Source organism: Desmodus rotundus, chromosome 11 (assembly GCF_022682495.2).
Source record: "Desmodus rotundus isolate HL8 chromosome 11, HLdesRot8A.1, whole genome shotgun sequence".
NCBI classification, from domain to species: Eukaryota; Metazoa; Chordata; class Mammalia; order Chiroptera; family Phyllostomidae; genus Desmodus; species Desmodus rotundus.
Genome location: NC_071397.1, coordinates 101,988,928 through 102,016,753, shown reverse-complemented (window position 1 = coordinate 102,016,753; position 27,826 = coordinate 101,988,928). Strand labels below are relative to the sequence as shown.

The 27,826-nt window shown below is 57.7% G+C and overlaps 1 protein-coding gene across 4 annotated transcripts; it reads right to left on the bottom strand.

Annotated features, from left to right (window-relative positions):
* Positions 1–184: 184 nt before the first annotated feature.
* CCR6 (C-C motif chemokine receptor 6) lies at positions 185–25,952 on the bottom strand. Of its 4 annotated transcripts, none has more exons than XM_053914371.1 (6): positions 24,818–25,952; positions 23,302–23,981; positions 19,974–20,163; positions 13,510–13,574; positions 1,534–1,656; positions 185–1,434 (listed from the first exon to the last, which is right to left on the bottom strand). In XM_053914371.1, the coding sequence occupies exons 5-6, from the start codon at positions 1,540–1,542 to the stop codon at positions 307–309; spliced, it is 1,137 nt and encodes a 378-aa protein (XP_053770346.1). In that variant the 5' UTR covers positions 1,543–1,656; positions 13,510–13,574; positions 19,974–20,163; positions 23,302–23,981; positions 24,818–25,952; the 3' UTR covers positions 185–306. The 4 variants fall into 4 exon arrangements, with proteins under 4 accessions (XP_053770346.1, XP_053770347.1, XP_053770348.1 ...); XM_053914372.1 differs by having other exon boundaries at positions 23,302–23,678; XM_053914373.1 differs by lacking the exon at positions 23,302–23,981 and having other exon boundaries at positions 19,974–20,169.
* Positions 25,953–27,826: the final 1,874 nt, after the last annotated feature.

The window sequence follows — 27,826 nt, the reverse complement described above, 5'->3', positions numbered from 1 at the left end:
AATGTTTCTGAAAACATTCACACTTGTAAACAAGTCCCTCCAATTCCACATTTCTCCAAGCCTGTTTGGAGGGATGCCGGCTGTCCAATGCGGCTGAGTCACAGTGTTTCCGGTCAAGAAAATTTGGGAAACGCTACCTGTCAGAGCCCACCCCCCACCCCCACCCTGTGGAGAGGTGCCCCGCCCGGGGCTCCCACAGTCCGGGGCCCATGGGGAGGAACCACTAGCCTTTGCTCCTCGTCCACGTTCCCGTGCATCTGGACACCGCGTGCATCTGAGCACGTGTCCACGTGGCACTGGGGGACGTCACATGGTGAAGGACGAGGCGTTGTCGTTGTCCGCGGTCTCGCTGTTCTGCCTGGAGACGAAGGTCTCCGAGTGCAGCTTGGAGCAGGAGAAGCCCGGAGGCTTCGGACTGCGCCGCACACACAGCAGGTCCTTCATGATCTTCAGGAAGTAGTTTCTGAACTTCTGGCCGATGAATGCGTACAGCACGGGGTTCAGGCAGCAGCGCAGGAAAGCCAGGGCCTCGGTGCCCTGCCGGGCGTAGCCGAGCAGCTTCTCCCCCTGGCAGGACCGGTTCATTCTGCCCAGGTTGGCCGCCGTCACCAACAGCACCAGGTTATGGGGGACCTGGCAGACCAGGAAGACCAGCACAACCGTGAGCACCACGCGGATGGCCCGGTGCCGTTTGGAGTTCTGGGCGTGCAGCAGGGTTCTGATGATGAACAGGTAGCAGAACATCATGAACACCAGCGGGACAAAGAAGCCGAAGAGGAGCTGCAGCCCCAGCATCAGCAGCTTCCAGTGCAGGGGCTCGGAGAGGCCGACGTACCGGGGCTGGCACACGTATCTGTCCTGCAGGCCGCCCTGCACGCTGTACTTCTGGTAGAAGACGAACGTGGAGACGGAGATGAGCACCGACAGGGCCCACACGGCCAGGCAGATCCCGCGGTGGTGCACCAGCGTCCGGGACCGCAGGCGGAAGGACTTGGTGGCCTGGACGATGGCGACGTAGCGGTCCAGGCTGATGCAGGCCAGCAGCAGCATCCCGCAGTAGAAGTTGACGTCATGGATGCCCTTCACCAGCTTGCACATGGCGTTGCTGAACAGCCACTGCTTGGTGGCGTGAGTGGCTGCCAAGAACGGGAGAGTGAGGACAGAGAGGATGTCGGCGACGGCCATGTTCAAGAGGTACACGTCAGTCATGGACTTGGCCTTCTTGTAGAAAGCGAAGGTGATCACCACCAGAACGTTGCCCAGGAGGCCAAAAACGCATATCAAGGAGTAAGCGACCGGCACGAACAGCCTGGAGAACTCCCTGACCTCCTCCAGCGAGCACAGGAAGTCTTCACTCTGACCCTCCAGTGGGTAGTCCTCAGTGGTGCCGTTGCCCTCGTCCCCGTACAGGTAGTCGTTGTAAACCTCTGGTTCCTGAGGAATGAGCAAAGGCAGAGTGAGCCGTAGCACCAGTTCCAAGCAGCCACAATCGGCCGAACTCACCCGCCCCGCCCGTACCGGGTGGGGACTCACCACTGTCATCGTGCTTCCAGGCGGGGATCCGGGTGGGGATCCGGGTCGGGACTGGGCCTGACGCAGAAGGGAGAGGACTTCCACCCTCCGCCTGCCAGCGGAGCTAACAGGAGACAGGTGAGCCTAAGCAGGAAAGGAAACCAGGTGCGGTGTGGTTAAACCCTAGTTCTGGGAGAGCCAGAGACTCGGGGTGCCAGTGCAGGGAAACGCCCACAGCAGAGTCGGTACATTCCTGCGGGGCAGGGCCGGACGGCATAGCTTTTAGGCTCTGCGGGCCCCACCGTCCCTGTCCCGACGACGTGAAGGCACACCTGGACACCAGCGAACAGGCTCGTCCAGGCGTGCTGGCCGTGCGCCGCGATGTGCCGACGCCGGGCCTACGGCATGAGCAGGGTGATATCTGCCCAGCCGCAGACTGGGATCTGCCCGAAGAGCTTCATGCAAAGTTCAGCTGAAGCACATTGTACGGGAGTCCCCTGAACGGGGTGTGTGGAGGTGAACACGGGTCCAAAATGTCTCTGACTTACAGGCCGAGCCTGCAAATGTCTCAGTGTAGATTCCACCGGGCGGGCCTGTGAGAACGTTGCCAGGTCTTTTTTAAGTTTGCGTGTGCGGGTTATTCTCCAGATAAACCAAATCAGACACTCTGGCCTGAAAGGCAGGAGGAATATACATATTTTTAAAGCTACAGGTATGTCCCATGTACACTCTACTTACACCCACTTATCTGCCAGGCAGACGCAGCATAACCTCAAAAGCCAGAGTGCAGGGGAGAAGGCAACGGCCAGCGTGATTAGGAGAGGCCGCGCGGACAGACCCGCTTGGGGTCCTCGGGGAACAGCAGCAGGGATGGGCAGGGGGACACCGCGCAGGTGACCAGGACCACTGCGGCTGCAAAGGAATACCGAGCATCGCGTGCCTGCCGACTCGACTGCTACAGAAGCTTCACTGAGCAGGCAGTGTACCAGGGTGCCAGGAGGGCGCCGTGCTGGCCCAGCTCTGGAACCTCAGCAGGGCCTGAGGGGAGGGCGTGGTGGGTTCCGAGAGCGAGGGACTCTGAAATCGATTGCTGGAAACCAACTCAGTCGGGAGGGGTTTTGTCGCCCTTTCCACACTCGCTGGTTGTCTTCACTTGGTGTTTCCATCCTGCTTTACCCTCCGTCACATACCCACCCCCCCGCCCCCGCACAAAACCGCCCCAACATCCCCATGACTGGCTTCCTGCTCCCCGACTCTGCTCTTCCTCTAACCTGCCCCTTGCCAGCTGGCCGGGGCGGTGAAGAGGAGGGAGAAACTCCAGAAACTCAGGGGCCAGGTGCACTGGCAAAGAAGGTGAGACTGCCCGTCACCTGCCACAGGTGCCTGGCCAGCCGCCCCGGCTGGCCGGTGTGGCCCCCCGTCATTTGAGGAGGACGTCGGTGTCCCACAGACAGCCCCTGAAGGGTTTTCGGACCACACTGCTGCTGTGTGACTGTCACTCTGTCGCTTCCACAGTGCAGATTGGTGCCGTCTGTCGCCGGTGAGCGAGCCTGGGCTGCGGCTCCACACAGCTCCAAATGTGAGGCTGGGGGAGGGAGGGCCACCGCCACACTTGCCACTTCTAACCAGGTGCTCGAGAGCGCGCAGGCGAGCACGCCTGGACTCCGCATTGAGAAGGCGTAAGAGGAGACACACAGCGATCAGAGGAGCAGCTCGAACACGTCGTCCATCAAACTATGACGGCAAGGCCTGTGCTTCCAGCCGCGATGGATTAGCCGAGACCAGACAGCCAGAGAGGCCTGTGCGATACATTCAGGGACAATGTGCAGACAGGCACTGGGCCGTGGACATCGCAGAACTACAGCCCCTGCAGGGGCACAGAAGGTGAGCTGGGCACCATTCCCAGCCCAGCGAAGCCGCCAGCTCACACGGGAAGCAGTTTCCAAGCCGAGAGCAGGGGGATTACCTGAGCAGAGAGCGGCAGTCCCGCTGAGCTGAGGGGCAGGGTCAGATTTCCTGGGAAGCCAGGGTGCAGATCGAGAGATGAGAGGAGGGGCCACACTCAGAAAATGTGGGAGGCCTGCAGGGAGGGGTCCCCGAGAGGAGAGGAAGCAGCACATAGCTGGACAGAGAGCCACCAGAAAGCAGCAGCAGGAAAACCCCCAGGCCCTCCCAGGCTGGACACGGGTCTGTCCCACAGGCAGAATGTCGCCCCTCCCGTGTCACGGGCACCGGGCAGCGTCCTCCGAAGGGTACCCCGTCAGGAGCCAGGGGGTGACCATGACCCTAAGGGACGGGTGGCTCTGGACCTGCCCCAGCAAAGCTGAGAGAGTAGCTGGAAGGGTCCATTTGACTCCACTCCTGTAACTACATTCCAGAACAGAGCCCAGATTGTTTGAAGAAACAGCAAAATCCCGCCCTCAATAATGTCAAATTCGTGACGTCAGGGACACAGACAGAAACGGCTAGATGGCCGCAGCCTGAGGGTCTGTCTTCCCAAATTCATTCGCGGGCGCCCAACCCCCACGGTGATGGCACGCCCCTCCCGAACGGGGTCAGGGCCCTCACATCAGAGAGAAGAGACACAGGAGCTTGTGGCCTCGCTCTCTGCTCTCCGCTACATGGGCTCGCAGCGAGAACGCTGCACAGCAGGAAGCGCCCGCCGCAGACAGAAGAGCTGCGGTGCCCAGACCTCGCATCTGCGCCCAGAGAACTTCGAGGGCAGAGGCCTGTGTGTCAGCTCGGGGACTGCGGTGTGCGGTGACAGCAGCGCAGCCCAGCGAGGACCAGCGTGTAGAGGAACAGGGAAACGCGGCCCATGGTGTATATGAAGAAACAGGAAAATGACAGAGGTAATAGAATGAGCAGAGAAAAAGCTCAAGCAGCTATTATGAAAATAGTGTAAACAATGGAATTCTATGCAGCAGAGAGAAAGAAGGAGCTCCTACTCTTCTCGGCAGCATGCATGGAACTGGAGAGCATTATGCTACATGAGATAAGCCAGACGGTGAGGGACAAATACCGTATGATTTCACCTTTAACTAGAACATAATCAACAAAAGAAAAATGCAAACAAAATATAACCAGAGACGTTGAAATTAAGAACAATCTAACAATAGTCAGAGGGGAGGGGAAAGGGACGGGGGGTGGGGGAAGGGTTTTCAGGAACTACTACAAAGGACACATGGACAAAACCAAGGGTGGGGGGGGAAGCAGAGGAGGGAGGTGGGTTTGGCTGGGGTGGGGGTGGGGAGAAAACTCATACAACTGTAATGGAACAACAATAAAGTAATTTAAAAATATTGTAAATACTCTTCATATGTTCAAGAAGGTAGAAGAAAGAATAAGCATCATGAAGAAGGAATGAAAAGATATAAAAAGATCCAAATAAAGATTCTACACATGAAATACCCAATGTGTCAAATAAAAAGTAGACTGACTGGGATTAACATCAGATTCCCGCCTCCGTTCCTGCCCGTTCCCGCCCCCACAAAGGGCTAAAATTGAAGAGGCGACAAGCCCTGGCTGGGGTGGCTCAGTGGATTGAGTGCCGTCCTATGAATGAAAGGTCACTGGTTCGATTCCCAGTCAGGGCACACGCCTGGGTTGCTGGCCAGGTCCCAGTTAGGGGAGCATGTGCCAGAAGCAACCGATCCATGTATTTCTCGCACACTGATGTTTTTCTCCCTCTCATTCTCCCTCCCTTCCCCTCTCTCTGGAAATAAATAAATAAAATCTTTAAAAAAAAAAAAAAAGGATGACAAGACAGGTGTGTACGTGTGAAGCTGTGGGCCCTCGGAGCTCTGGTCCCTCAGTGGTGGGAGCGCAGACCCCCTCACCCTCAGGGAGCAGCGCGGCAGGTCCTCACATGCTACACGTGCACCTAGTCTATGGACCAACCCCGGACGCCCACACGCTCACCCGCGAGGAGTGAAGACGGAAGGCTCACACTTGGAGGCCCACAGAGGGTCACTCTGGACGGCCCCAGACTGCGCAGGCCCGTCGGCTGGTGCGCGGGCGAGTGAGGGGCTCCCTGTCCACAGAGTGGACGGGACGCGGCTCAGCAGTGAAACGGACACGCTTGCTGGGTAGAGAGTCGAGGCGGACGACACCAGGTGCCGAGTTACTGCGGGCACATGAAGTTCTAGGACAGGCGAGACAACCGTGGTGGAAGTCACATCTGTGGCTGCCCTGGTCAGGCGGGGACGAGCAGACAGTGGCGCTGACGGAGGTGGCCCCCTCGGGGCTGGGACGGCGATGCGTGTCTGTCCCCTCATCTTGGGGCTCTTGGCAGACAGTGCGTCTCCCACAGGTTGAAGGTCTGTGGCAGCCCTGCGTGTCGAACGCGTCTATTGGCCCCACTCTTCCCGCAGGCTCAGGTGAGGGTCAGCTGGTCAGCAGCAAGGCACTTGATGGAGAGACGCAGCTTTTCCAGATGAGCTGCCGCCCACCTCATGGACGACAGAGTCGGGGAAATGTGGCTTGCACACGCGCCGGGAAGCAAAAACGTGTGTGACGCGCTGCGTTGTTGGAGGGGCCGGAACCAACCCTCGGGTGCCTGTGTTTCAAACCGGCGACACTTCCCCCATGTAAATTACACGTCCATGAAGTTTATTAAGAAACAACGGCCACGGTTCCACACGAACACACGGACGGCGGGTGTGACAGGTCCGAGCGAGGGGCCCGTGCGGGCCTGGGGAGGGGCAGAGGCAGACAGTGGGAAGGGGTGGGACAGCGGCGGGCGGGGAAGGCATGAAATGGGGGGCCCAGGACCACCTTGGGGACCGCGAGAAGGGGCTACATTGGACCCGACGCCAAGGGGAGGGGCCTGTAGTGTTCCTTCACGAGGTGGGCGGTGGGGCTGGCACAGGTGACATTCACAGCACACGGAGGCGGGGTCCCCACTGATGGGTGTGGGGCTGCCGTCCAAGGTGGGGCAGTTGGCCAGCGAACGGCACCCAGCTGAACACCCCTCTGAAGGGAGACCACTTCAGCCCCACTGCGTGTGACACGTCACGTTTTCTGACCTCAGACCTAACTCCGTTCCACACTCTTCTAGGAGCTGCCCCCGAGCGCGGCCCCGAGGGTGCCAAGACCAATCCGCCACAAGCTCTGGTGGCAGGACGCTGTCAGGGACCCACCAGACACCCGAGTGCTGCCACCATTGCCATGGGGCACACAGGAAAACAAGGGCCTGGGCCCTGGGGAGGGGAAGTTCAGGGTCGGGAAAGGCTTTGTTTGGTCAGCAGGAGCAGCTGGCGGAGGCTCAGAGACGCACGCCTTTGCTCTGAATGGTGTCCAGTTTAATTTCCTCTCATTTACGCTTAGTTTTGATCAGGACGGCCGAATGATCGTGAGACACCACCCCTCAGCCGGGGTGTCGGTTCCCCATTGCTTAGGGGTGGTGGTGGGACCAGAGGGGCACAAACAACATACAAACAGGGACAATGACGAAATAGGGAGGCTATGGCTCAGAGCCGGCACTCCCAGCGCCAGGCCACGGTCACGTTATGCGGCTGCCAGTCACTTGATGTTCCTGGAAGTGATTCAGCCACCGAGACCACCACTTCACCACAAAGCTCCTGTGAGCTGTTTCGGGGAAGTCAGGCTGGTGCCGCGGTGCCACCACGAGCCGTGAGGAAGCCCGTGCACCTGCTGTGCGGCTCCATCGCCTCGGGCCTGGAGCAGCGGCCATCAGCTCTCGGGCAGACAGGCTGCTTCTGTTAGCGGAGCTGTGGCGGTGGGGACATGGAGACGTTTTAAAGTGGATGTTTCTGGCCCTGGCTGGGTGGTTCAGTGGGTTGGGGCGTCGTCCCCGGTCAGGGCATTTGCTAGGGTGCTCGTTCAGTCTCCGATTGATTGGGCGAGTGCAGGAGGCAACAGATCGATGTTTCCCTCCCTCCCTCCCTCCCTCCATCTCTCTCTCTCTCTCTCCCCCTTCCTCTCTCTCTGAAATCCATAAACATTCTCAGGCGAGGATTAAAAACATAGATACTTCTGTTCCTTCTCTGATGAACTGAGAGTAAGGGGCACATTATCTGCCGGGGGTTGAGGAGAGGAGGTGACGCACCCTGTCATCTGTCCACTTCCAGGGGACCAACAGGTCGCCAGCTGTGAAGCCCCTTGAACCGGGGTCTGGCCCATCTCGCTTTCAGGGCCCTCACGGCCCTGCCTGCACACGCTCCCTCCGCCCCCCCCCCCCCCCCCCCCGTTCTCGCCAGGCCGTCTCTGCAGCCACCGCCTCACATTCGGCCCAGCCAGCTCAGCTGGTCCCGAACAGGTGAGCCTCCCTGAGTCCCGTTTCTCCAGCAGAGGACCCGTGGGCGTCAGCGAGCGCGCAGGACAAAGCCTTCCGAGCTGTCCCAGGTGGGGAGGGCTCTGCGGCCTCTGATGGGGAAAGAAATGACGCTGGATCTAGGCAGGCCGTTCTGTCCCCCTGGCTTTTTTCCGACCGTCTTCTCTAGCGCTCTGCCGCTTGAGTCAGGTGTTGGTTGTTGCTGTGCCAAAGACTCACTATCCCTAGTTGCCTGGGCGTTAGTCCCACACAGGACTCCTTAACCCTCCCTGGCCCCTGGGGCATCCCCTAGGGCCCGCGTGGTACCGGAGGAGACCCTGGAACTCAGGGTGCCCGGCCCCAGCAGCTGGCGCCTGCAGAGTCCCAGAGAACGGACCTGCGTAAGAACCTCCCAAACCCACCAGCGGAGAGCCATTTGGGGTCTGTGTGCGGGAGAGGCCCCCTGTCATCGATTCAAGGCGAGTTCAAGGCAGGCGCTGGAGCCTGCCACGCAGGAGTGACAGGAGACCAGGGAGGACGGGGCACTCTCAGCCAGTGAGCATTTCCTGACCGTCTCTCTCGTCGGCTCCTAGCCGTGGTTGTCATGGTGGCCGTGACGTGTGACCGTGTTCCCGTGCAGACTGCAGATGGGGGAGGGGGGCAGTGCAGACATTGCAAGTCTGTGGTTCCTCCTGAAATGCGGACGGGGACGCAGGGGCCAGGTAAAAGCACAGTTGGACATTTACTTGTGGTTTGAGGTCCGCCCACGTGGTACCACCCCTCGTGGCTGCCCAGCGCAAGACCCTAACTGGGGTCTCCCTGTCTTCCACCATGTGCTGCCCGTTGACTTTATCGACATCGGAGACAAAAATAGGGGAGGCAAGCTCACCAGGTCTGAACGCGACAAGCAGCGTCGAAGTGTCATTACGATGTTGGATGAGAGAATCAACGGGCAAAACCCTGAGCGGAGCCAAACACGGGAGACGCAGTGTGGCAACGTTTAGTCGGAACCGAAGATCCCGCCTGCGGGCTTGAAGGGCCCACTTACAGATGCAAATGGAAAGGTCAGCAGCAGCGGAAATTTGCAGAGGCTCGTCAGCACTCAGTAAGAGACGAGAGACTTTGCTGCGTGACAGCAGACGCCCGTGCCGTGCGCGCCAGAGGTCCGCAAACCCTGGCCAGCCCCTGGGACCTGGGACAGGTGCCTCTATGGGGCAACAGGTGCCCTGCTGACGGGACTGAGGGGACCCACCCAGAGAGGGGCAGGGCCCCGGGTCCTCCAGGTGGGCCTGAGGTGGGTGTGAGCTCCCAAATGGAGACTCCTTCCTGGCTGAGGCGAGGGAGGGAGGGGGTGGAGGAGGGAGGGGGGCGGGAGATACAAAGTGCAAGAGGGCGTCTGCCGGCTGCCGCAGCTTCATCACCACAGGTTACGCAATGCAGAGGCTTCTGGGAGAAGCTGGGACAAGCCCTCTGCTGACGGCCTGCACGCAGACAGGAATCTCAGTCCTCCCAACCACAAAAAGCTGAACTGTGACAACAGCCTGCCCCGGCAAGGGCCTCAGCCTCTTTCAGAAGCCCCACGAGGAGCCCAGCCTGCCAGCTCCTGGGCGTCAGGCTGCGGCGAGACCGCGATTGGGCTTCTGACCTGCAGAGCCGTCAGGCGCTACATTTGGGTTGTTTGAGCTGCTGAATCAGTGGCGATTTCTTACGGCATCAGTAGGAAACTGAACGAACCACTAAAACTCGTGGACATGGACAACATCGTGGGGGGTGCTGGGGGAGGGGGGTACGGCAACTAAATGGAAATGGGAAAAAATACAATAAAGATTGAATCAAAAAATAAAATAAGAGACTACAAAAAAAACCCCTTAGCGTTCAGAATGAGGCAAGAGACAGCTTGTCCACCCTGCTCGGGTCAGACGATGCAGTGGTTCCCAGTGACTGAAAAGGCGGCGGCTGGAGTCGGTGGAATCGGCCGAAGCCAAGGCGGCTGGGCCGATGGGGATGGAAACAAGCATCTAGAACTGGAGCGTTCGGCTTTAAAAAGTGACGGGCCAGTTACGAATGAGGCTGTCAACCACTTGCTGTCGTTTGAAAGAGCATCTGGGCTTCCGCCCCCACCCCTCAAGGGCAGGAAGACGCCGGTGCAGGCTGCAGAGACAGAATCAGCCCCTCAGTGGGCAGACCACCTGGACACCTTGCCACGAAGGGCGCGGGCTGCCCTGCAGGACCGCCAGCTCCCTGCCAAGCCCAGGGGGGCAAGTCCCAGAGGGACAGGGGGTGGGAACAAGGCAGCTCCGACTGGCCGAGTCAGACTCCGTGGAGGGGAGGGTGAGCGGCAGGCCGGGACATGCCCCTGCCTGCTGGGGACAGTGGGAATAAGGACTCTGGACCAGCCCTCCTGAGAAACACTCTAACTGCATTTACAGGGTGGCGAGGAGGCGACCTGGCCGTGTGCCCCCTGCGCCCAGGCTGCTCATCACACAGAAGCCTGGACGTGGTGGGCTGCTGGCCACAATCCATGGGGGCCGCCAGACCCAAGCTCCCAGCCCCCTCCCAGCTGTGCGTCCAGGTGACAGAAGCAGGGAGCCTTGGAGAACAACATTTTCTCATGGCGCCTGGCGCCGTCCTTCTGCAACCGGACCCGCTGTTACTGAGCGAGCTGTGTGGGACAGTTCAGGGCTCCTCCAGCGAGGGGTGTGTCCCTGTGTGCGTTTGGTGCGTGCCTGCATCGCACGGCCTGAGGGCCGGTGGAGGGGTGGTCCTGCGCATGTCCCCGGGGCCGGGGTGCGTGTCTCTGTGCAGGACTGGTGCATCACAGGGGACCCGGCTCCAAATGACTAGACACGGGGACAGCCCAGCAATTACACGTGAGTCCTTGGGGAAGGGGAGGCTCGGGCGGGAGCAAGGGGGGAGAGGGTGCTTCTGGGTAAGGAAGGTTGGGAACCGCTGACTGCGGCCTCCTCTAGGGTGGGATCGCAGCCGGGGTCAACGGCCCCCAGAACTCTGCTCCAGGAGTGCCCCAAACTGCCTCACCCACGGTGTCTCCCGAGACACTGGGGACAAAGCACCTCGAGGGGATACTCATTAACCCATCCATGGAAAGGACAGGCACAGGTGCCAGATGCACACGGCTCACCCACCAGCTCCACCTCCACGGTGCTGACCCTGCCGGCATGGCCGGGCGCGCCTGGGGCACAGGGATCACCTGCTCTCAGGCGGCATGCGGGCCCCTCGGCCAGTCTCTCTTGGGGACCATAGCCAGTCGCTCAGAAACGCAGCAAAGAGTCGGCGGTCCCCCAGCCACCTCTTGGTCGATGATCTTCTCATCTCAGACACACACAGAAGCAACTTTTACTGAGAGATGCGACTCAGGGCGGCTTTGCTTCCCGTTCAGAGGCACGGAATGATAAGCTGACCCCTCGTTTCACTGTTGCATTTAAGGTGGCAAACGCTGTAAATATGGCACCGTCTCGATGGCAAGCGCACGTCTAGAGCCCTGAGGACCAAATGTGCGCAGGTGGGGACAAGGACAGCTCCCGCCCGTCAGCAGTGGCATTTTGATTTTGGTGCCATGCGTGAGAAGGATGTTGCTTTGATAAAAACTTCGCAGTGACCTTATTAGAGCAACACTTCAAACGTAGTATTTAAAAAGACTGCATTTTGCAATAAAATAATGTGGGTTTCCAGTATCACTTTTGTTAGGTAGACAATGTCTCAGGAACAGCACAATGATGAATTCATTCAAAGCGAGAACAATGAGCCCTGAAGTCAGAGCGAGAGCCCGCACGGTGCCGCTGAGGGGACGCCGGCGCGCTCCGCCCTCCCAGCCACACCAGCCCCGCCCCCGGCTTCCTGGCCTCTGCTTCAGCGAAACCCCTTGGACTTGGGGGCTCTGGGAGTCACGGGTCGCATGCATGACCAGGGACAGGAGGGAGGCACTCGAAGTCTGTAGCAGCAAGTGTCTTAGCTGGTGTCTGTTAACGGACGATAGACCCTTGTGGGGGGGGGCAGTTGGTGGTCAGCGCCCTGGTGGGGCCGGGTGAAGGGGCGGACGTCCAGAGCAGGGGAGGTGGCTGGGCAGGCCAACCCCAAGTGTTGGTCGTGTGGCTGAGGGCAGCCTTACCCAAGACAATTAAATATAGCAAAGACATCTTTAATAACGTTAGTTATTAAGTACCACCAGCAAAGAAAACTGTTAAAATTTTAATTTAAACAGATGTAGTCACAAGTTGTTTGTTAAAATTAAATCAAATTGGATTTCCTAAACAGTGATGCCTGCAAGGCAAGACACAAAAACAAGAGTGTGTGTGTTATGTGTGCCAACATGCCTCCATGCACACATGTACATGCATGTGCTGTGTGTGGGTGCATGGGTGCACGTGCATGCCCCCGTGTTTGAACATGTGTGCACATGTACACGTGTGCTTTGTGTGGTTGCACAGGTGTGTGTGTGTGTACTTGTGTGTGCATGCCTGTATGCCTGTGGGCGCGTGGGGCCCCCCTGTGTGGTGGACGGTCCCCATGTGTGCTGGGCGGTAACCGCCAGGCACTTCCTGGGCACCGGGACCACTGGTTTCCATCGCCTGCACCTCACAAAGCCTCCCGGGCAGCAGCATGCCCCCTTCACAGACAGGAGGGCTGCAGCTCACCCAGACGGCCGGGCTCCCACCCTCCTCATGCATTTGTCTCCAGAGGGCCTTCCCACGGGGCCGCAAAACTGCCACAGGGCCTTAAGTAAGGTGGTTCTTTTCAACCCGCTTGCGGAGACCAGAACCTCACACGCCGTGCCGGTGTGCGTTCCGTGAGCGCACACTTGCTCGATTCCTCTGAGGCGCCTGGCACCGCGCACTTCAGGCTGCTTTAGAGGAACGTCGGTGAGGCTGAAACTCCTGGCTGGCTTCCTTCTGCTTTTGAGCCAGGGCCGTTAACAAAGAAGTGAGAAGGTTTTTTCCAGTGATTTGTATATAGGTTGGTGGGTTTTTTTTCTCTTATTTTTGGTTCCTTTTGCTTCTTGGGAAGCCAGCCCTTACATTTTCTTTTTTATTTACAGAAAGTATGTCTTTAACCAGTTTCAGAGTCACTTTAATTCAGACTCTGCTTCTGTCTCTTCACAGCCGACGTCTCCGATATCTATTTTCTGCCCCATCATTATGAGTCTTTCTTGGCCACAAGAGCCCGACTTCATCACCATGGTGTTTGCATCTGCGATCAGAGCTTTTCCGTGTTGCACTGAGTTTCATAAAAACGTCCACCTGATCGATTCCTCTTGGTTTTCCTTACCAGCTCCTTCCCACAGACCCCCCGCCATTCCACACACCGGCTCCCAGCCTTGCTTTGCATAAATCACTTTCTGCATTGCCTCCAAAACATTCTTAGCTCAGCTCTCAGCTTCTCAAACTCTCCTTGTGTCCTGGGTTAAACAAAGAATCACCTTTCTCTCCAGAGGTGATGCCCGAACCCCCACCCCCCAGGCTCTAGGGAGAAGTGGTGAGAATAAACACTCTCACTGTCCCGGGCCATTTCGGGGTCAGTTGACAGCACTGTTACCAAAATGAGAAGAACCACGCTGGAAAATGCGTGCATCTTTGAGCGGGCCCAGTCCACCCACTCCTGCTCTGGAATCTCTGCATGAAGCAGTCCCATGTCTAAAGGTTCTCAGGTGAGGGGACCAAAGATGCTGAGACATTTTGAAAGGAGGGAAGGCGGCGAGCCATGCTTACCTGAAGCCATGCCCGGACCCACAGAGAATGGTGATGCTCCGGGCTCCCAGGACACCGGCGGGACTCTGAGGACAAGAGTTCCAGAGGTCATTAAGAAAAGTCAGTGAGAATCGAGAATGGGACAAAAGCAAATTGCTGAATTACCACTTCCTACTTAAAAGTAACGCCTATTTGCCCAAATGCAGATGGTTAACCATCTATATCCTGTAGGTTACAAAACGATCATGTGACTCCCTGCAGTGCCAGGCGAGCCAGCAGCAGTGTGGACGAGCCCCACCAGGCCCTCCAGACGGATGGCTCAGACGACCCCACCCAGTACCTGGCCGTCCCTCACCAGCTGGCTGGGGAGAGGTGGACGTGCTGAGAGAAGACCCCCGAGTGCTGTGGTTGCAGCTGAGTAGGTGCACAGCTGGCCCCCGGGGTGGCAGAGGCGCCGCTCCAGCCTCCGAGCGTCGAGGGGTAACCGGGCTGGGCCACGCCCCGTACTTCTGGAGTGGCTCTTGATAAACATGAGCTAATATGATTGTGACTGTGTGGTGACAGATGTCAACTGGACTTATTGTGGCCGCCATGCCGCAATATCTGCAAATAGCAACTCACTCTGTCGTCCGCCTGAACCCGACACAGTGCCATGTGTCAATTACATCTCAACTAAAACCACACACAGGCCCCTAACAAGCAGGGGCAACCTGACGCGTGCCCTGTCACTACATATGACGAAAGCTGAAAGAGCAGCTGACTCACTCGGGGCTTCATACTTAGGAGCAAGTAATTTAAAAACAATTTTTTTAAGAACACAGAGGTATTCACGATCCAATAGCGTGTGGCCGTGAATCAAGTCTCAGGGAAATACCCAAAGTGTTGCAGCCACAGGGCCCTGAGAGCCATAAACAGTGTCGACGGCCACCGGTGGGGGGCCACCTCTCAGGAGTGGAGTAGGGAGCAGCAGGGGGACAAGCCTCCCAGCAGACACCCCCACCCCTGCTTCTGCTCTGCCCACAGACGGGAAGGGAGCCTGCAGGGACTTGGGACTCTGACTGGCTTCCGGCCCCACCCTGGGCCTGCCTCCTGCCCTGGCACCCCGAAGCTGCCCCTCTGGGTCCCCTGGCCTGCGTGGAGCCTGGAGTGTTCTGGATCCCGATATTCCTTCTGGGTTTCAAAGTGAAATCCAGCCTGCTTTGCCTGTCGGAAATGAATATTTCAGGTGGTGGCCGCATGTTCAGTGCCACACACAGACACCTCAGCGGTCCGCTCCTGTTCTGCCTTCAAGGAACCCACGCAGTCAGAAGGTAGAGGTAGGTGCACACACGGCCACGCAGCCTGCAGCACCAGCCACGCCCGGTGGTGTGTGATCCGTCACCAAGGACACGGCAGTGGGAGCGTGAGGCGCAACGAGGAGGCAGGGAGTGCCCCCAGCCCCTGCCTGAGTGGCACTGGGGAAGGAGGAAGGGTGGAGTTCAGCCGGGAAATCTGGCAGGGGGGGGCAAACAGCAGGAACAGGGGGCACCAGCACTGTGGAGGGTGGGGCTGCATGCGGGACCATGAGCTGTACCACGACGGGGAGCTGGTGCACAGGACGGACAAGGAGAAGAGACATGGGGGACAGGCGTGCCTGAGGCGGGGGCAGAGGCAGGATCGCCGGCTGATGATGGTGCCAGTGACAGGCTTCCGGGTGCCTGAGGCTGACACCTGACATTTCCCTTAGTCTGTCTCACTGACCCTCACGCCAAGCCCAGACGGTGTCAGCACCCTCAACCTGAAACTCGGAGATAAAGCGACTTCCTCAAATCCATCCACTCGTAGCCTGAGGAGCCAGGGCTCAACGCCACACCGTCTGGTCCCAAAGGTCACACCTTTCTGGGATAAACGTGAAGAGGAAATGGCGTTTGGGAGACTTTCTGCAAAATCAGTAAAGACCAAGATGAGGGAGAAATGAAAATGTTGCCAAATTTTCCATCTCGACCAAAACAGAGAAATCAGGGCTGGAAACTTATTTCTAGGCTTCTACCATGTTTGTACCCAGAGAAGTTGTAGAGACTGACCAAAGGGGAAGGAAGTGAGTCTCACTGCAGGCGCACAGGCTGTGAGGAGCCTGGGGTGCTGTGTGACTGGAGACACCTGACGTGACTTCAGGTCCACGGCAGCCACAGACGGGTCTTTTATCAAGTTCATGTCTGGTGTCTGTCTCCTCAGATGGATAAAAGCAAAGGTTAGAGATTTGTAAAGGATCCGTGCGATGATTAGAGACACATGCACTGCATCGCTCCCACGGTGGTTGGCACACAGGCACAGCTGATGGGAGGGTGGTGGTGGTGGTGGTGGTGGTGGTGGTGGTGGTGGTGGTGGTAGTGGTGGTGATGGCGGTGGTGGTGGTGATGGCGGTGGTGGTGATGATGGTGATGGTTGTGATGGTGGTGATGGTGGTGATGGTGGTGATGGTGGTGATGATGGTGGAGGTGGCAGAAACAGAAAGCCAGACTGGAGAGCTGGGGCTGGCTGAGCTCAACTCCAGGATGCCAGGGTGACCCAGAGGGTTTGGGGCCGAGGAAGGCAGCCTGAGAAAGTGACCTGAATGGCCTTCGAGTGACACGAGGAGAGTGGGGAACTGCCCCTCCCTAACGCCTCACCCAGAACTAGAGGGCCAGAGCCGGTGGCAGTCGTGGCGACTGTCCCAGAGGCGGATTTGATTGGGCCAACCTGCCTTCCTGCGCCCACGCTTGGGATCTCCGACGTGGAGGAGAGAAAGCCCGTCAAAATGTTGGGTGGGCCTCATGAAAACCGCGGTCCCTTCCAAAATGCCACTTGAGGTCCCAAATGGACATGTCTCATCCTGACCACATGTGCCAGACATGGCCTTGTTCTTACCAAAATTTAGAACCGCAGGGAGGGAACTGGCGAAGCCATGCTCACATGTGGCCTGGGAAGGGACGCGTCAAAACGAAGGGGCGGTGGCCTGGGGCGGCAGGGCCGAGAGAAAGGCTGTTGGGCTCTCTGTGGGCTCCACAACAGGGCGGCCTCGCACGTGTGGCGGTAGGGCTTCTAAGGGCAGCGGAAAGACGCACAACAGGCTCGCTAATGTTCACTGCCGGGAAGACGACGCCATCTCGGCAGCTCCCGCGACCCTTCTCTGAGGGCTCCCAGAGCCACTGCCTCGGGGGCAGCGGTTTCCAGTCGGAGAGCCGGAGAGCCGGCTGTTTGCTTCGAGGCCGATGGGGGGTGGGTAGGGGTGGGAAGTGGGCACAGCCCCGCGGAGCTCGGGAAGCTGGAGCCCTGGTATCGCCACCATCAGTAAAAGAGCCCCAGGCAGACCTAAAACAAACACCCAGCAGAAGTGACTTTGCTCCGACTAGAAAGTACCCCAGGCTCCTCATCGAGGACGTGACTGATCTCACCAGGACAGATGGAGCGCGGTGACAGGCCCCCTTCCACCCCTTCTGCCGAATCCAGAGCTCGAGGGGCCCCGGAGCGAGTCAGCTGGGCGCTGGGCCTCTGGCCACCTCAGAACAGGGAGGTGAGGGCTCCGTCGCGGATCAGACAGAGGATGTCGTCGGGGCGCCCGAGTGGCAGCCACCATTTCAGAAGCACATGTGGGAGGGGACGTGCGGCCACTCCTACTGTGTCGCAGACTCTGAAACGGCTCGTTCGAGACCCAAGGAGGCAGACTTACTCCACTGTGCCTTCATTTAAGGACTTACACGAGGCTGGTTTTTAGATCTGTGAAAATATCTGTTCATCTGCCAGAAAGAAATCTGAAAGCCACACATCCTTTAGTGTTGGGACCTCCAGCTGAACGATGTCGCGATAGGGAAACCCACAGATAAGAGGCGAGGCCTCCGCCTGCACTCCCGTGAAGACGCCACCGCCTCGCCATGCGGGAAGCACAGAGGTGGCCGGGCAGAGGGCCCGGGGCCTCCCTGATTCATCACGCCCCTCCGTGACCCAGATTCAGTGCCTTCGCTTTCGTTCTGCCTAACGGGAGCGGCCATGCTGTTTGCAAAGGTGCCACAGAAGGGAGCGGGGTGATGTTATAACGCTGTGAGGGCTGCCATGGGTGCCTCAGGGGCCCCTTCCCCATGCTCATGGAGGCGGCTGCTAGGACAGTTTGGGAAGGAAAGGGGCCTGCCATCCCCTGGGGCCCCGTTCATGTGGAAAGAACACAGCAGCAGGAGCACCCCGTGGGAGCATTGACCCCCTTTGGTTCGAGGTTTTCTGTGCACCCTCTGCGTGCAAATCACCTCTTCTAGGGTGAGGTGCAGGTTTGGACTGAGTGGGCCTGGGGTGCAGACTGAGACCCTGCGTGGGAGACTGCTTGGGCAGAAGGATCTAGAAGGCCTCAGCTAAATGCATGTCATTTCTAACCCTGTAAGCTCGTCCACCACTTGCCCCCAAGAACAGCAGAGGCTTGGGCGTGGCGAGTAGGAGAGGTGAGCACGGGGCTCCGAGGTGCCGAACTCCATGCGGGGGGGTGGGGGGGGTGGGGGGGGAGGTGCTGAACGGACCCTCAGCGGGGCCCGAGGGGTTGGCTCCCCCAGTGCTCAGGGACCCTGTTCCCCCAGCTATGGGCAACCTGGCTCTGCGTCCGTCCACATGCTAGTTGAGATGCCACTGAGCCCAGGGTCACAGTCACAGTGTCGGCCTGGCCCCTCCTCAGGCGTGGTGGTGGTCCCCGCCCCCAGCCTCTGTCAGTTGTCTTTGCGTCTCTCCCTCCTGCGTCCCATACCCTCTTCCTGCCTTCAAGCCGTCCTGCCTTCTCGTTCGGTTTCCTCTTGCCGCCTGCACCCCACTCCTCGCTGTCTCCCCACGACAGAAAAGTGTGACGAAGAGAGAGGGGTGTGTTCTATACCCCGACCCTCTCTGACGTGGGACCGCATGCCCGGCCCCTGCCCTGGACGCTGAGCGCACGTCACAGGCGCATGGCGACCTCCAACCAGCCTCGTTCTTGGAGAAACGGGCTCCGGATTCACTTGCATCCGAGGTGGATCGTGTACAGTTTTAAATGTGTAAAATGTGCGCCCTGACCGATGAAATCCCCACTCAGGCTGGTCTCCTGGCTGACCTGCCATTGCCCAGCCCTGCCTCCGGCCCGTGGAGCCCCCTCCTCTGCACCCAGAGGTGGTTTGGACACCAGGCACAGCTCACTGCTGCATTCAGTGGCCCCAGGCGAAGCACCCTGAGCTGCCCTTCCTGTTCTTCGGGGTCCGTGCCCCATCCTCCGAGAGCAGCAGCCCCGGCTGGCGCTGGGAGCCTGACTCCAGTGCTCGCCCTTCCTGCCCCACCCCTTCCAGGACAGTCCCGCCCTGCGCTGGGAAACTCAGCGGGCCGCCAATCAGACCTGCACCTAAAACAGGAATCAGTGCACCTGTCTGTGTACCTGAGGCCTCCCCTGGGAGAGACTCACGAGGGCCTGGGCAGGGGCTTGAGGCGGCTATTTTGGCCGCAGGCTCTCCGTTTCTGCTCGTTTCCTCTTTCTCTGTTTGTCTGGCAGGCTTTGTACGACAGAGAAGAGGCCGTCCGGCGAGGGAGGCTGGGGTTCGGGTTCGCACACTGACTCAGAGAAGGCACATGCAAGACTAAAATAGGTGCCCGCAGCCTCGTATAATGCAAACAGTATCTTAAGCGGCGTGAGTGCATTAACCCACAGCACAGTGAAACTAATCACCACCTGATTAACACTTTCACTTGGGAGACGGTGTTATCACTGCAGCTCCTTCCCACGAATCACAGCACTGTGCGTTGTGCCGGGTTGCGAAGCCATGACATCTGGGTCCCCCATGGGACCTGCTCCTGCCCTGCCCTGCTCACCTCGGCCACTCCTGTCCCCTCACACAGCCGGTCACCTCTCTCAGGCTCATGCACGCTGAGCCCCACCAGAGCCCCTCACTCTGCCTCACAGGTGCAGTCCACGGAGCACACGTAACAGCTCGCTCCGCAGACCGCGCTTGGCTCTGGTGCGTAGAACCCGCGCCTCTTCTTTGCCGCTGAGCCACCTACAGTGACGCCCTTTCAAAGGGGGCTGCAGGTCTCTCACAAGGGCCAGCCAGCCGGGCTCCGTCACGAGCGACTCGAAGGGCGTGTCCAGTGTCTTAGAGGGACAGAAAAGGCGCCGCTCTGCAGTCAGAAACATCTGCACCCCAGCCCTGCAAAGGTGCCCACAGACAGGGGCCGCTGTCCCTCTAATGCGTCCCTCGCACCCACCCGGGCCTTCCGACAGAGCGCCGGGGGACCGCAGGCTGAGGTCTCGAGACCCGAGTGCACCTAGCCCCCCCCCCCCCCAGGCGCCACGGCGGTGGGCATCCCTGCTCCCTCCCCATCTGTGGCTAACGTGGTCACAGCCAGTGTGTGTCAGCTGGCGTCCAACTCGGCCACACACAGTCTGCCATGTTCTTGCCTCTGAAGCATAAAGCGGCGACGCAGCCAACAGAGACGCAGCGTTCTCTAAATCCCAAGACCAAACAAAACCTCACCGTTTTCTCGGTCCACCGAGGCGAGCAGCCACCCAGCCTTCCTCCTGACGAACTTCAGGTTCTGACGTCTTCAGATTTCTCTTCCCCGTGGCCCAGCCAGCCCCACGCGCACGTCTTGGTGCTGCGTGCGCCCACGCGCCGGGCCGCGTGGCGAACTGACTCACCACAAATTCAATTCTCCCAGCACCTACTTCGGCTCACAGAAAGGTGATACAGAGGTGGAAGGAAGGAAGGCAAGCTTATGTAACTAGGTCACTTGATAATTTCAATTTTAGATGCAAATTTTTTGTGTGTGTTTCAGAATTATTCGTCGGTGGAATATTTTTTGATTCTGTCTTCTTGGAAATCCCAGATTAATTAGAATGATGATGAAGTTCTCTGAAAAGCTCCATAAAAGCTCCGTATATGTAACAATCCACTCCCCACCTGTCTGTTCTTTGAAAGGATAAAAAGCCTGAAACACTACCTGGCTTGTGTTTTCACAGGGAAACGTATGAGGAGCCGAGAACAAACACTGGAGGTCTGGGATCACCCCAAAGGCCCCAGAACCCGCTGCGGAGGAGACACGCCACCCCAATGGCATCGTGCTGCCCATTCGGCAGCCCCCCCAGCACGGGCTGCCCCCACGCGGGGCGGCGGAAACCTGGCTTCCCACAGCGCCCAGGAAACTGTGCACGTGCATTTTGGGAAGAGCCCCGTAACGTGAGGGGACCGAAGTCTGAAGTGAGCATGAGTCACACTGCAAATGCCCCCAAGAAAAGTCCCAGACCAGCCCTTACTGCGGAGCCCCAGGCCGTGCAGGGTGAGGACTGGGGGCGACTCGGCGGTGGGCGGCCTCAGGGTTGTAAGTCACTGAGCACCGTGCGAGGCCAACTACAAAGCACTTTCCATCTTTGTCTCCTCACTTAGCCCCGACGAACAATCCTGGTGAAATATTTTACAGGCGGGAAGAGGGTGGCACTCAAAGGAGTGGATTAATCTGGCCAGGAGTGTCTGAACCAGCGTGTCCGGGTGCAAAAGTGAGACCAGGGTCTCCCTCGGGCCTTCCTGCCACGCGGCCACGCACCGGTTCCTGCAGCCAACCCTGGCTGAGCACCTACTGTGTGCTGGACACTCTGCTAGGCAAGAGGGCCCCAGGAGTGAAGGAGAGAGATGGAAGACCTGGCTCCGGGGGTCTGCACTCCAGGAAGCTGGACCACAAATGGGATGAATAAACAGATACCGCGTGTGGCAGACAACCATCAGCGCCGAGCGGAAACATCACTCAGGGCGGGCGGAGGGGGACAGCTGAGGTGATTTTAAGCCGAGTGAACAGGGAAGGTTGCACAACGTGGCGCCACACCGGCAGCGCCCTGCGGTGGGAGTGAGCCACGAGTGCCTCCAGAGGAGGGACGTCTCAGGGTGGGTCCCCAGGCCAGAGTGGCTGCAGTGAGCCCTGGGGGGGGGGGGGCGACAGGGGGTGAGGTCACAGGGGTGACGGGGGCCGGGTGTGAGGCCTTGCCGTCCACGCAACTCTCCCCCTCCTCAGGGGCAATGGAAGCCAGAGGGAGGCTTGAGTGACGTCATCGCACTGCCACGTTAAGGAGGTGACTCTGGTGGCCGTGCTCAAGCAGATTAGGAGGAATCCAGGTGGCGCTGGGAGGCCGTCCTGGTAGGATGTGCTGGGTCTCTCCCGGGGTTGAACAGAACTGGCTGGCAGGCCGGATGGGGATAGGGAAACAGAGGCACGAAACAGTGACTCCAAGGAGTTTGACTGAACAAGGGACAGAAGGAGCTCAGTAGAGATGTGGGCGCTAGGGCAGAAGAGGCCGGTGGGGCGTGGGGAGGGTGTCGGGAAGCTGCTTAGAGACCTGAGAAGGCAGGCGCACCTTCTACACCACAGGTGGCAACACAAGGCCTGTGGGCCAAATCCAGCCTCCACCTTGTTTTATCCGGCCCGGCACCTTGTTTCTACCCGGCGGCAGCGCCGAGCTCTCGCTTAACTATTAAGGAGCAGTTACGTTTACACAGTCCTAAAGTTATATTTGGCCCTTTGAAGGCCACCGCGAGGCTCATGTGGCCCCCGGAGTCTGACACCCCTGTGATCTGCACGATGCCGGGGGCGAGATGGGGACACAGCTGCTTGTGTGGCCGTGGGGTCCAGCGGGGGGAGCACTGGGCTGCAGATCTAGGCTTAGGGGTTGTCTGCTTGTGAGTGGACGACCCCACCAAGGGGGCGGGTGTGGGTGGACAAGAGGTCCAGGGGCTGAGGCCTGCGGGCCATGTGCAGAAGTGTTTCAGGAAGAGAAGGAGCAGCCGCTCCATGTTGCTGGCAGGCCAAGCAACACAAAGCTAGAAAAAATTGACCGTTCGAGTGAGCAGCATGCAAATCATTGGAGCCTTGACCCAGTTTCTGTTGAGTGGTGTAGGAAAGAAAAAAACAAACCTGGCTGGAAGACTGAAGATAGGAGAGAACATAAACATTTACTTCAGGGGGGTTGTGTAAGGGGAAGAGAAACAGGCGGTAGCTACAGACGATACTGGAATCAACAAGCTACGTTGTTAAGAAATGAGACATCCCCTGGCCGTGGGAGGGACCCCCTAGGGCCCAGCTGGGTCGGGGAAGGTGGCTGTCCCGCAGGTGCAGGCGGGCAGGCCGCAGCCAGGGCCTCCGTGGGTGCCCTCGGGGGGGCTCCTGCCCACGGCACAGTCAGAAAGCAGGTCTCCAGCCAGGAGCGGAGAGGGGACAGAGGCGCCAGAGCTCTGACAGGACAGGAGCAGGAACGAGCCACTGTCCAGGGCAGAGGCTAGAGAAACCTGTCGCTGCCGGGAAAGCCAGGTGAGCCACTGGGACTTTGAGGAGGGAGCAGCGGCCGCCATTGTCTGCTGTCTCCTCTAGACACCGAGGGCTGTGTGGGTGCCAGAGCGGAGGAGGAGGGAGGCAGAATTCAACCAGAGCTCTCCCGTCGTCAGCTGAGTAAGACCGAGAGAGGGCCAGTGGGCGGGAGAATGTGAGACAAAGTGACACTTGTCTTCTCTCCACTGCGGCCAAGAGACAGAGCCGTCGGAAAGCAGCCGCGGCCTGGCCCCCTCGGGGTTCAGACCGGCACCCTGCCCGACCTACGGCCGTGTCTGTGACATCGGCTCCCGGGGACATGCCTCAGTGGGGCTGCTGGGTGCCGAGCACAATTCAACTGCTGCTCAAACCCTTGCTTCCTCTCAAAATCAACGATGGTTTCTAACACCCAAAACATTCCCATGGTGTTTTGCCCCTGCCAGTTTGCAGAGCAATTAATTATTGAATCTTGTCAGCTATAAAAGCAACACTTTTTTTTTCCCCGTAACTTACTGTTCTCGTGCGGAATGCACTGGGACAGGCTGACCGTCACCAAGCAGGCTGGTGCTTAGGCAGCAGCACCCTTGGCGACCAGGGCCACCGGGCTCCCAGGCGAGACGACATGAGACGGCTGTGGATTCCTGGGTGGTCCGTGCCCCCGGGGAGTCACGGGCTTGTCTGTCCCTTGGATGAGGACAGCTTGCTGCCAGGTGCTCTCGGGCAGCAAACAGAGACCCGGGGCCGGTCTGGGCTGCGCTCCAGGAGGCACTGCCCTGTGTGATGAGGGGACACGGAGCCAGGGGCAGACATTCTGACGCCTGATTCCAGGTGATCCTGCCTTTTCTGTGATGGGGCCAGGACTTCAGGTTCCTCAGCCCTTAAGGAGAACGCTGCCACACGCACCAGACAGATGTGTTAGAGGTGCTTCGGAGGAATTAAGAGCAGAGCTTGGCCTCAGAATCGGGCACCTAACGGGAAAGCAGAGGCGTGGCCGGGCCCCCCAAGAGTGACGTCAGGCACCGGCGGCGTCAGTAAGGCCAGCGACTGCCCGGGTGCTGCTGTCCGGCACGACCCTGGGTGTGGGTCTCACACGACGTTTGATGCCCTACTGATTCCATGAGGCCGGGAGGGGACCCTGAGTCCCCATCAGTCCGCAATCCGTGACTTTCCACCATCAGGAAGGGCCCGGTCACCTGAGCTCAGGGAAAGGATGCCCCCGGTCAAGGCACAGGCCCCAGACGTCCCACTGCCCGCCACCAACGTGGCTCTGTCGCCGAGAAGGTGGAAGTTCTTCCCCACTCCGAAGGCCCCAGTCTGTGCTGGCTCCTTGGGAATTGGAAGCAATGAGTGGGACTATCTTACTCCCAACAACTCACGACAGGACCTGAAAGCGTGTCGGCTCTCAGTGGGTACAAGAAGAGGCAAGCTGGCCCAGGGAGGTCTGGGCTGGAGGGTGCGGTAGATTTGCTGCCACTCCAGTTCTGGCCTCGACCGAGGGCCCCCGTTCACGCCCCCTCGGGCCTGGGATGAGCCCTCATCTGTGTCCCCACAGCAGGGTCAGGGCCGGATCCTGAACGAGCTCTTACTGAAGGTCAGGGGGCAATAAAAGGAAGCCGCCCTCCATGCCAGAACTGAACTCGCTGTTACAAGTGACCTCCCCACTCGTGTCCCCAGAATGGTCCTCGAAGACGCTCAGAGGACCTCTTTGCTCGGCTCCTGGGTGGTCAGCTGGCTGCTGTCTCACTGGGCACTGGACGCCAGCTGCCCCACTGGAAGTGCGGCCGTCAGGCCCAGAGTCCAGGCCAGCAGGGCGCCAGGGCACAAGGATGCCCCATGGCCCCGGCCCGGCACCCTGCACTGTGGCCCTGACTTCTCCTACCGAGGTCAAGTCTGGCCGGGTCCCATCAACGGAACAGACCAGCACCTTCGGAGAGGGTCGGCGTCACCGCCCCACCCGGACCAAGGGAGCGACAGCCCAGCCGGCCACACTGCCACCCCCCACCCCACTCCCCAAGTCCACACAGCTCACCAGACACCAGGCTTTCAGGAATCTCACACACCCCCACGTGGAGGGACGCCTGGCTCACGGGTACACCTGCTGGGGGCTGCAGCGGGGGGCGGGGGGGCAGCGTTCCAATGGGAGCTTGAGTCTCTATAATTAGAACGCACCCCAACTGTGACCTTTTGCACGAGGGTAAAAGTACGGAGGCTGCAGTCGGAACGCCTGGTAAGGTGGCGCTGAGCCCTCATCTGCTGTACCCACACGCCCTGTATGCACTTTGTCCCCTTCCCGCCCCGCAAAAGTGGTAAGAATTGTGCTGAGTATGCATATTCCTTCCCAGAAGCTACACAGTCGCCTTTCACGCCTCGAGCTTGTAAGTCAGCTTCCAGCAGCATCTGCCACGGCTGAAAAAATGAGCGACGGCGAAAGAAGCGTCCCGCTCAGAAGGAAGCAGCAGTAACTGTCTTATCGTGATTTCAAGAGCCATGTTCTCCTCATCAGCCCTCATCAGCAAGACATCCTTGGGAGCGTTCATCATCAACGAAGGTCCAACTGTCCCAAATTCTTCTTCTGCCTCTGTGGAGGGGTAACATGGGTTTGAGTCTTCATTTGGCCAATGGGGTGCATCGCATCGATTCATTCGCAGGTGTCACGCCATCCCTGCACCCCCAAAATAACTAACTCCCGCCTGTTCGAGGTGCAGGATCCACTCCACGTGCAGTCAGGTCTGCTACTGTGTGACTGTTTGTTGGGAATGTTTGTATCTGTCTTCGTCCTGGGTGGCCGGCTGTCCTTTTCTCTGTTTGTAACAATGTCTCTGTCTGGCTTTGGTACCAGGGTGTTGCTGGCATCCTAGAATGAGTTTGGAAGCGTTTCTTCCTCTTTCGGTTTTGGAAGGGTTTAAGAGGGTTGGCATCGAGGTTCTTGATTAATGATTTAATCTCCTTACTAGTAATTGATCTGTTCAAACACTCTGTTTTTCACAGGTCAGTCTGGGTCGGGTGTTATGTTTTAGGATTTAACTATTTTTTTCTAGATTGTCCAGGTTTTTGGTGTATGATTGTTCATAGCAGTCTCTCATGATCCTTTGTATCTCTGTAATATCTGTAATATTCTGTAACATCAGTTGTAACAGCTGTTTTATTTCTGAGGTTATTTCTATAGTCCCCTCTCCCTTTTTTTTTTTTTTTTTTTTTTTTTGGTAAGTTTGGATAAAAATTTGCTGTTTTGTTTAGTGTTTCAAAAAACACCTCTTAGATGCATCGGTATTTTCTATTACCTTTTCAGTTTCTATTTCATTTGTGTCTGCTCTGGTCTTTGCTATTTCCTTCCTTCTACTAACTTTGGGTTTACTTTGTTCTGCTTTTTCATGTTCCTTGAGGTATAAAGCTCCTTGAGGTGTAAAATCAGGTTGTTTGTTTGAGATCTTCCTTTTGTGTTAATGTATGCATCTATCACTTCCCTCTGCTTCTTGTAGCTGGAAAAGATGGCTTGACGTGACTTAGGGCATCTTACATTTATCCAGAATTGTTTAATGGCCCAGTGGACGACCCACTGGGGAGAACGTCCCACGCACACGGAGAAGGACGCACTCTCTGCTGCCTGCCGTGGGCGGAGGGCTCTGAGCCTGTCCCTGAGCTGCGTCCGATGGAACGTGCAGTTTCAGTCTAACTTTCCGTACTGATTTCTGTCTGGGCAATGTACCCACGGTGAAAAATAGCGTATTGAAATCTCCTGTGACTATGGTATCGCTGCTTACTTCCCTTTCAGACACGTTAATTTTTGCTCTATAGATTTAAGTGCTCCTTGTTTACAATTGTTATATTCTCTTGACAAACTGGCCCCTTTGTTAATATGTAACGACCTCCTCTGTCTCTTGTAACAGTGACTCAAAATCGATCTTGTCCAATATAACTGTAGCTACCTCTGCTTTTTAAAAAAAGTTCTATTTGCATGAAATACCTTTTTCCACCCCTTCACTTTGTCACCCTCTGTCCTTAAAGCTGAGGTGAGTCTCCTGGAGGCAACATCCAGCTGGACCTTATTTTCCATCCCTCTCGTCGCTCGGTGGTTTCCGGGTGAAGAAGTTAGCCCCTGCCCACGAAAGCGGGTTCGCAGCAGCAGACCTGCCGGGCCGCCTCCTCGGTCGCCCCGTGGCCGTTTGTATTCCTTTGCCTTTTCCTTACGCTCCTGCACTCTGTCTGTTTGGATGATTTTATGGCTGGTGTGCTTAGATGTCCTTCTCTTTATCTTCTGTGTATCTACTATAGGCCTTTTCTTTGTGAGTCCCAGGAAACAGAAAACACCTTTTATTCACAATGGTCTATTTTAAGCTGCTAACTCAGCTGTGAACGCACACCCAACCTCCCCCACCCCCACATCTTCACGTCACAATTTGCATCTTTTTACGACGTGTATCCATGAGTATATTATTATAGTGTGGTGATACTTGATACTTTGTCTTTCAACCTTGATGCTACAGTTATAAGTGACTCACCCACCACCACTGCAACATTAGATATTCTGAGTCTAATTAAATGTTTACCTGCACCCATGACTTCCATACTTTCGCATGTTGTCAGGTTACCAGTTGTGTTCTTCTATTTCAACTTGAAGAACTCCCTCCAACATTTCTTCACTAGGCCACTTCAGTGGTGATGCACTCCCTCGGCGTTCCGCTACCTGGAAAACAAACGTTTCTCTCTCCAGTTCAGGGCAGGTTTGCCAGGGAGAGGCCTCCTGTTTGGCGGTATTTTTCTTCCCACACTTTTAACTGAGGTCTCTGTTGACAAATTTGCTGATAGTCCTATGGGGGTTCTTTTTACTTAACAAGTTGTTTTTCTCTTGCTGCTTTTAAGATTATCTCCTAGTCTTTTGCTTTTGACAGTTAAATTATGTGTCTTGGTGTAGATCTCTTTAGATTCATCTTTTTGGAATTCTCTTGGCTTCTTGAAGGCAGATATCTGTTTCTTTCCCCACATTAGAGGAAAGAAACAGCCATTAATTTCTTCAGCCATTAATTTCTGAATGAACTTC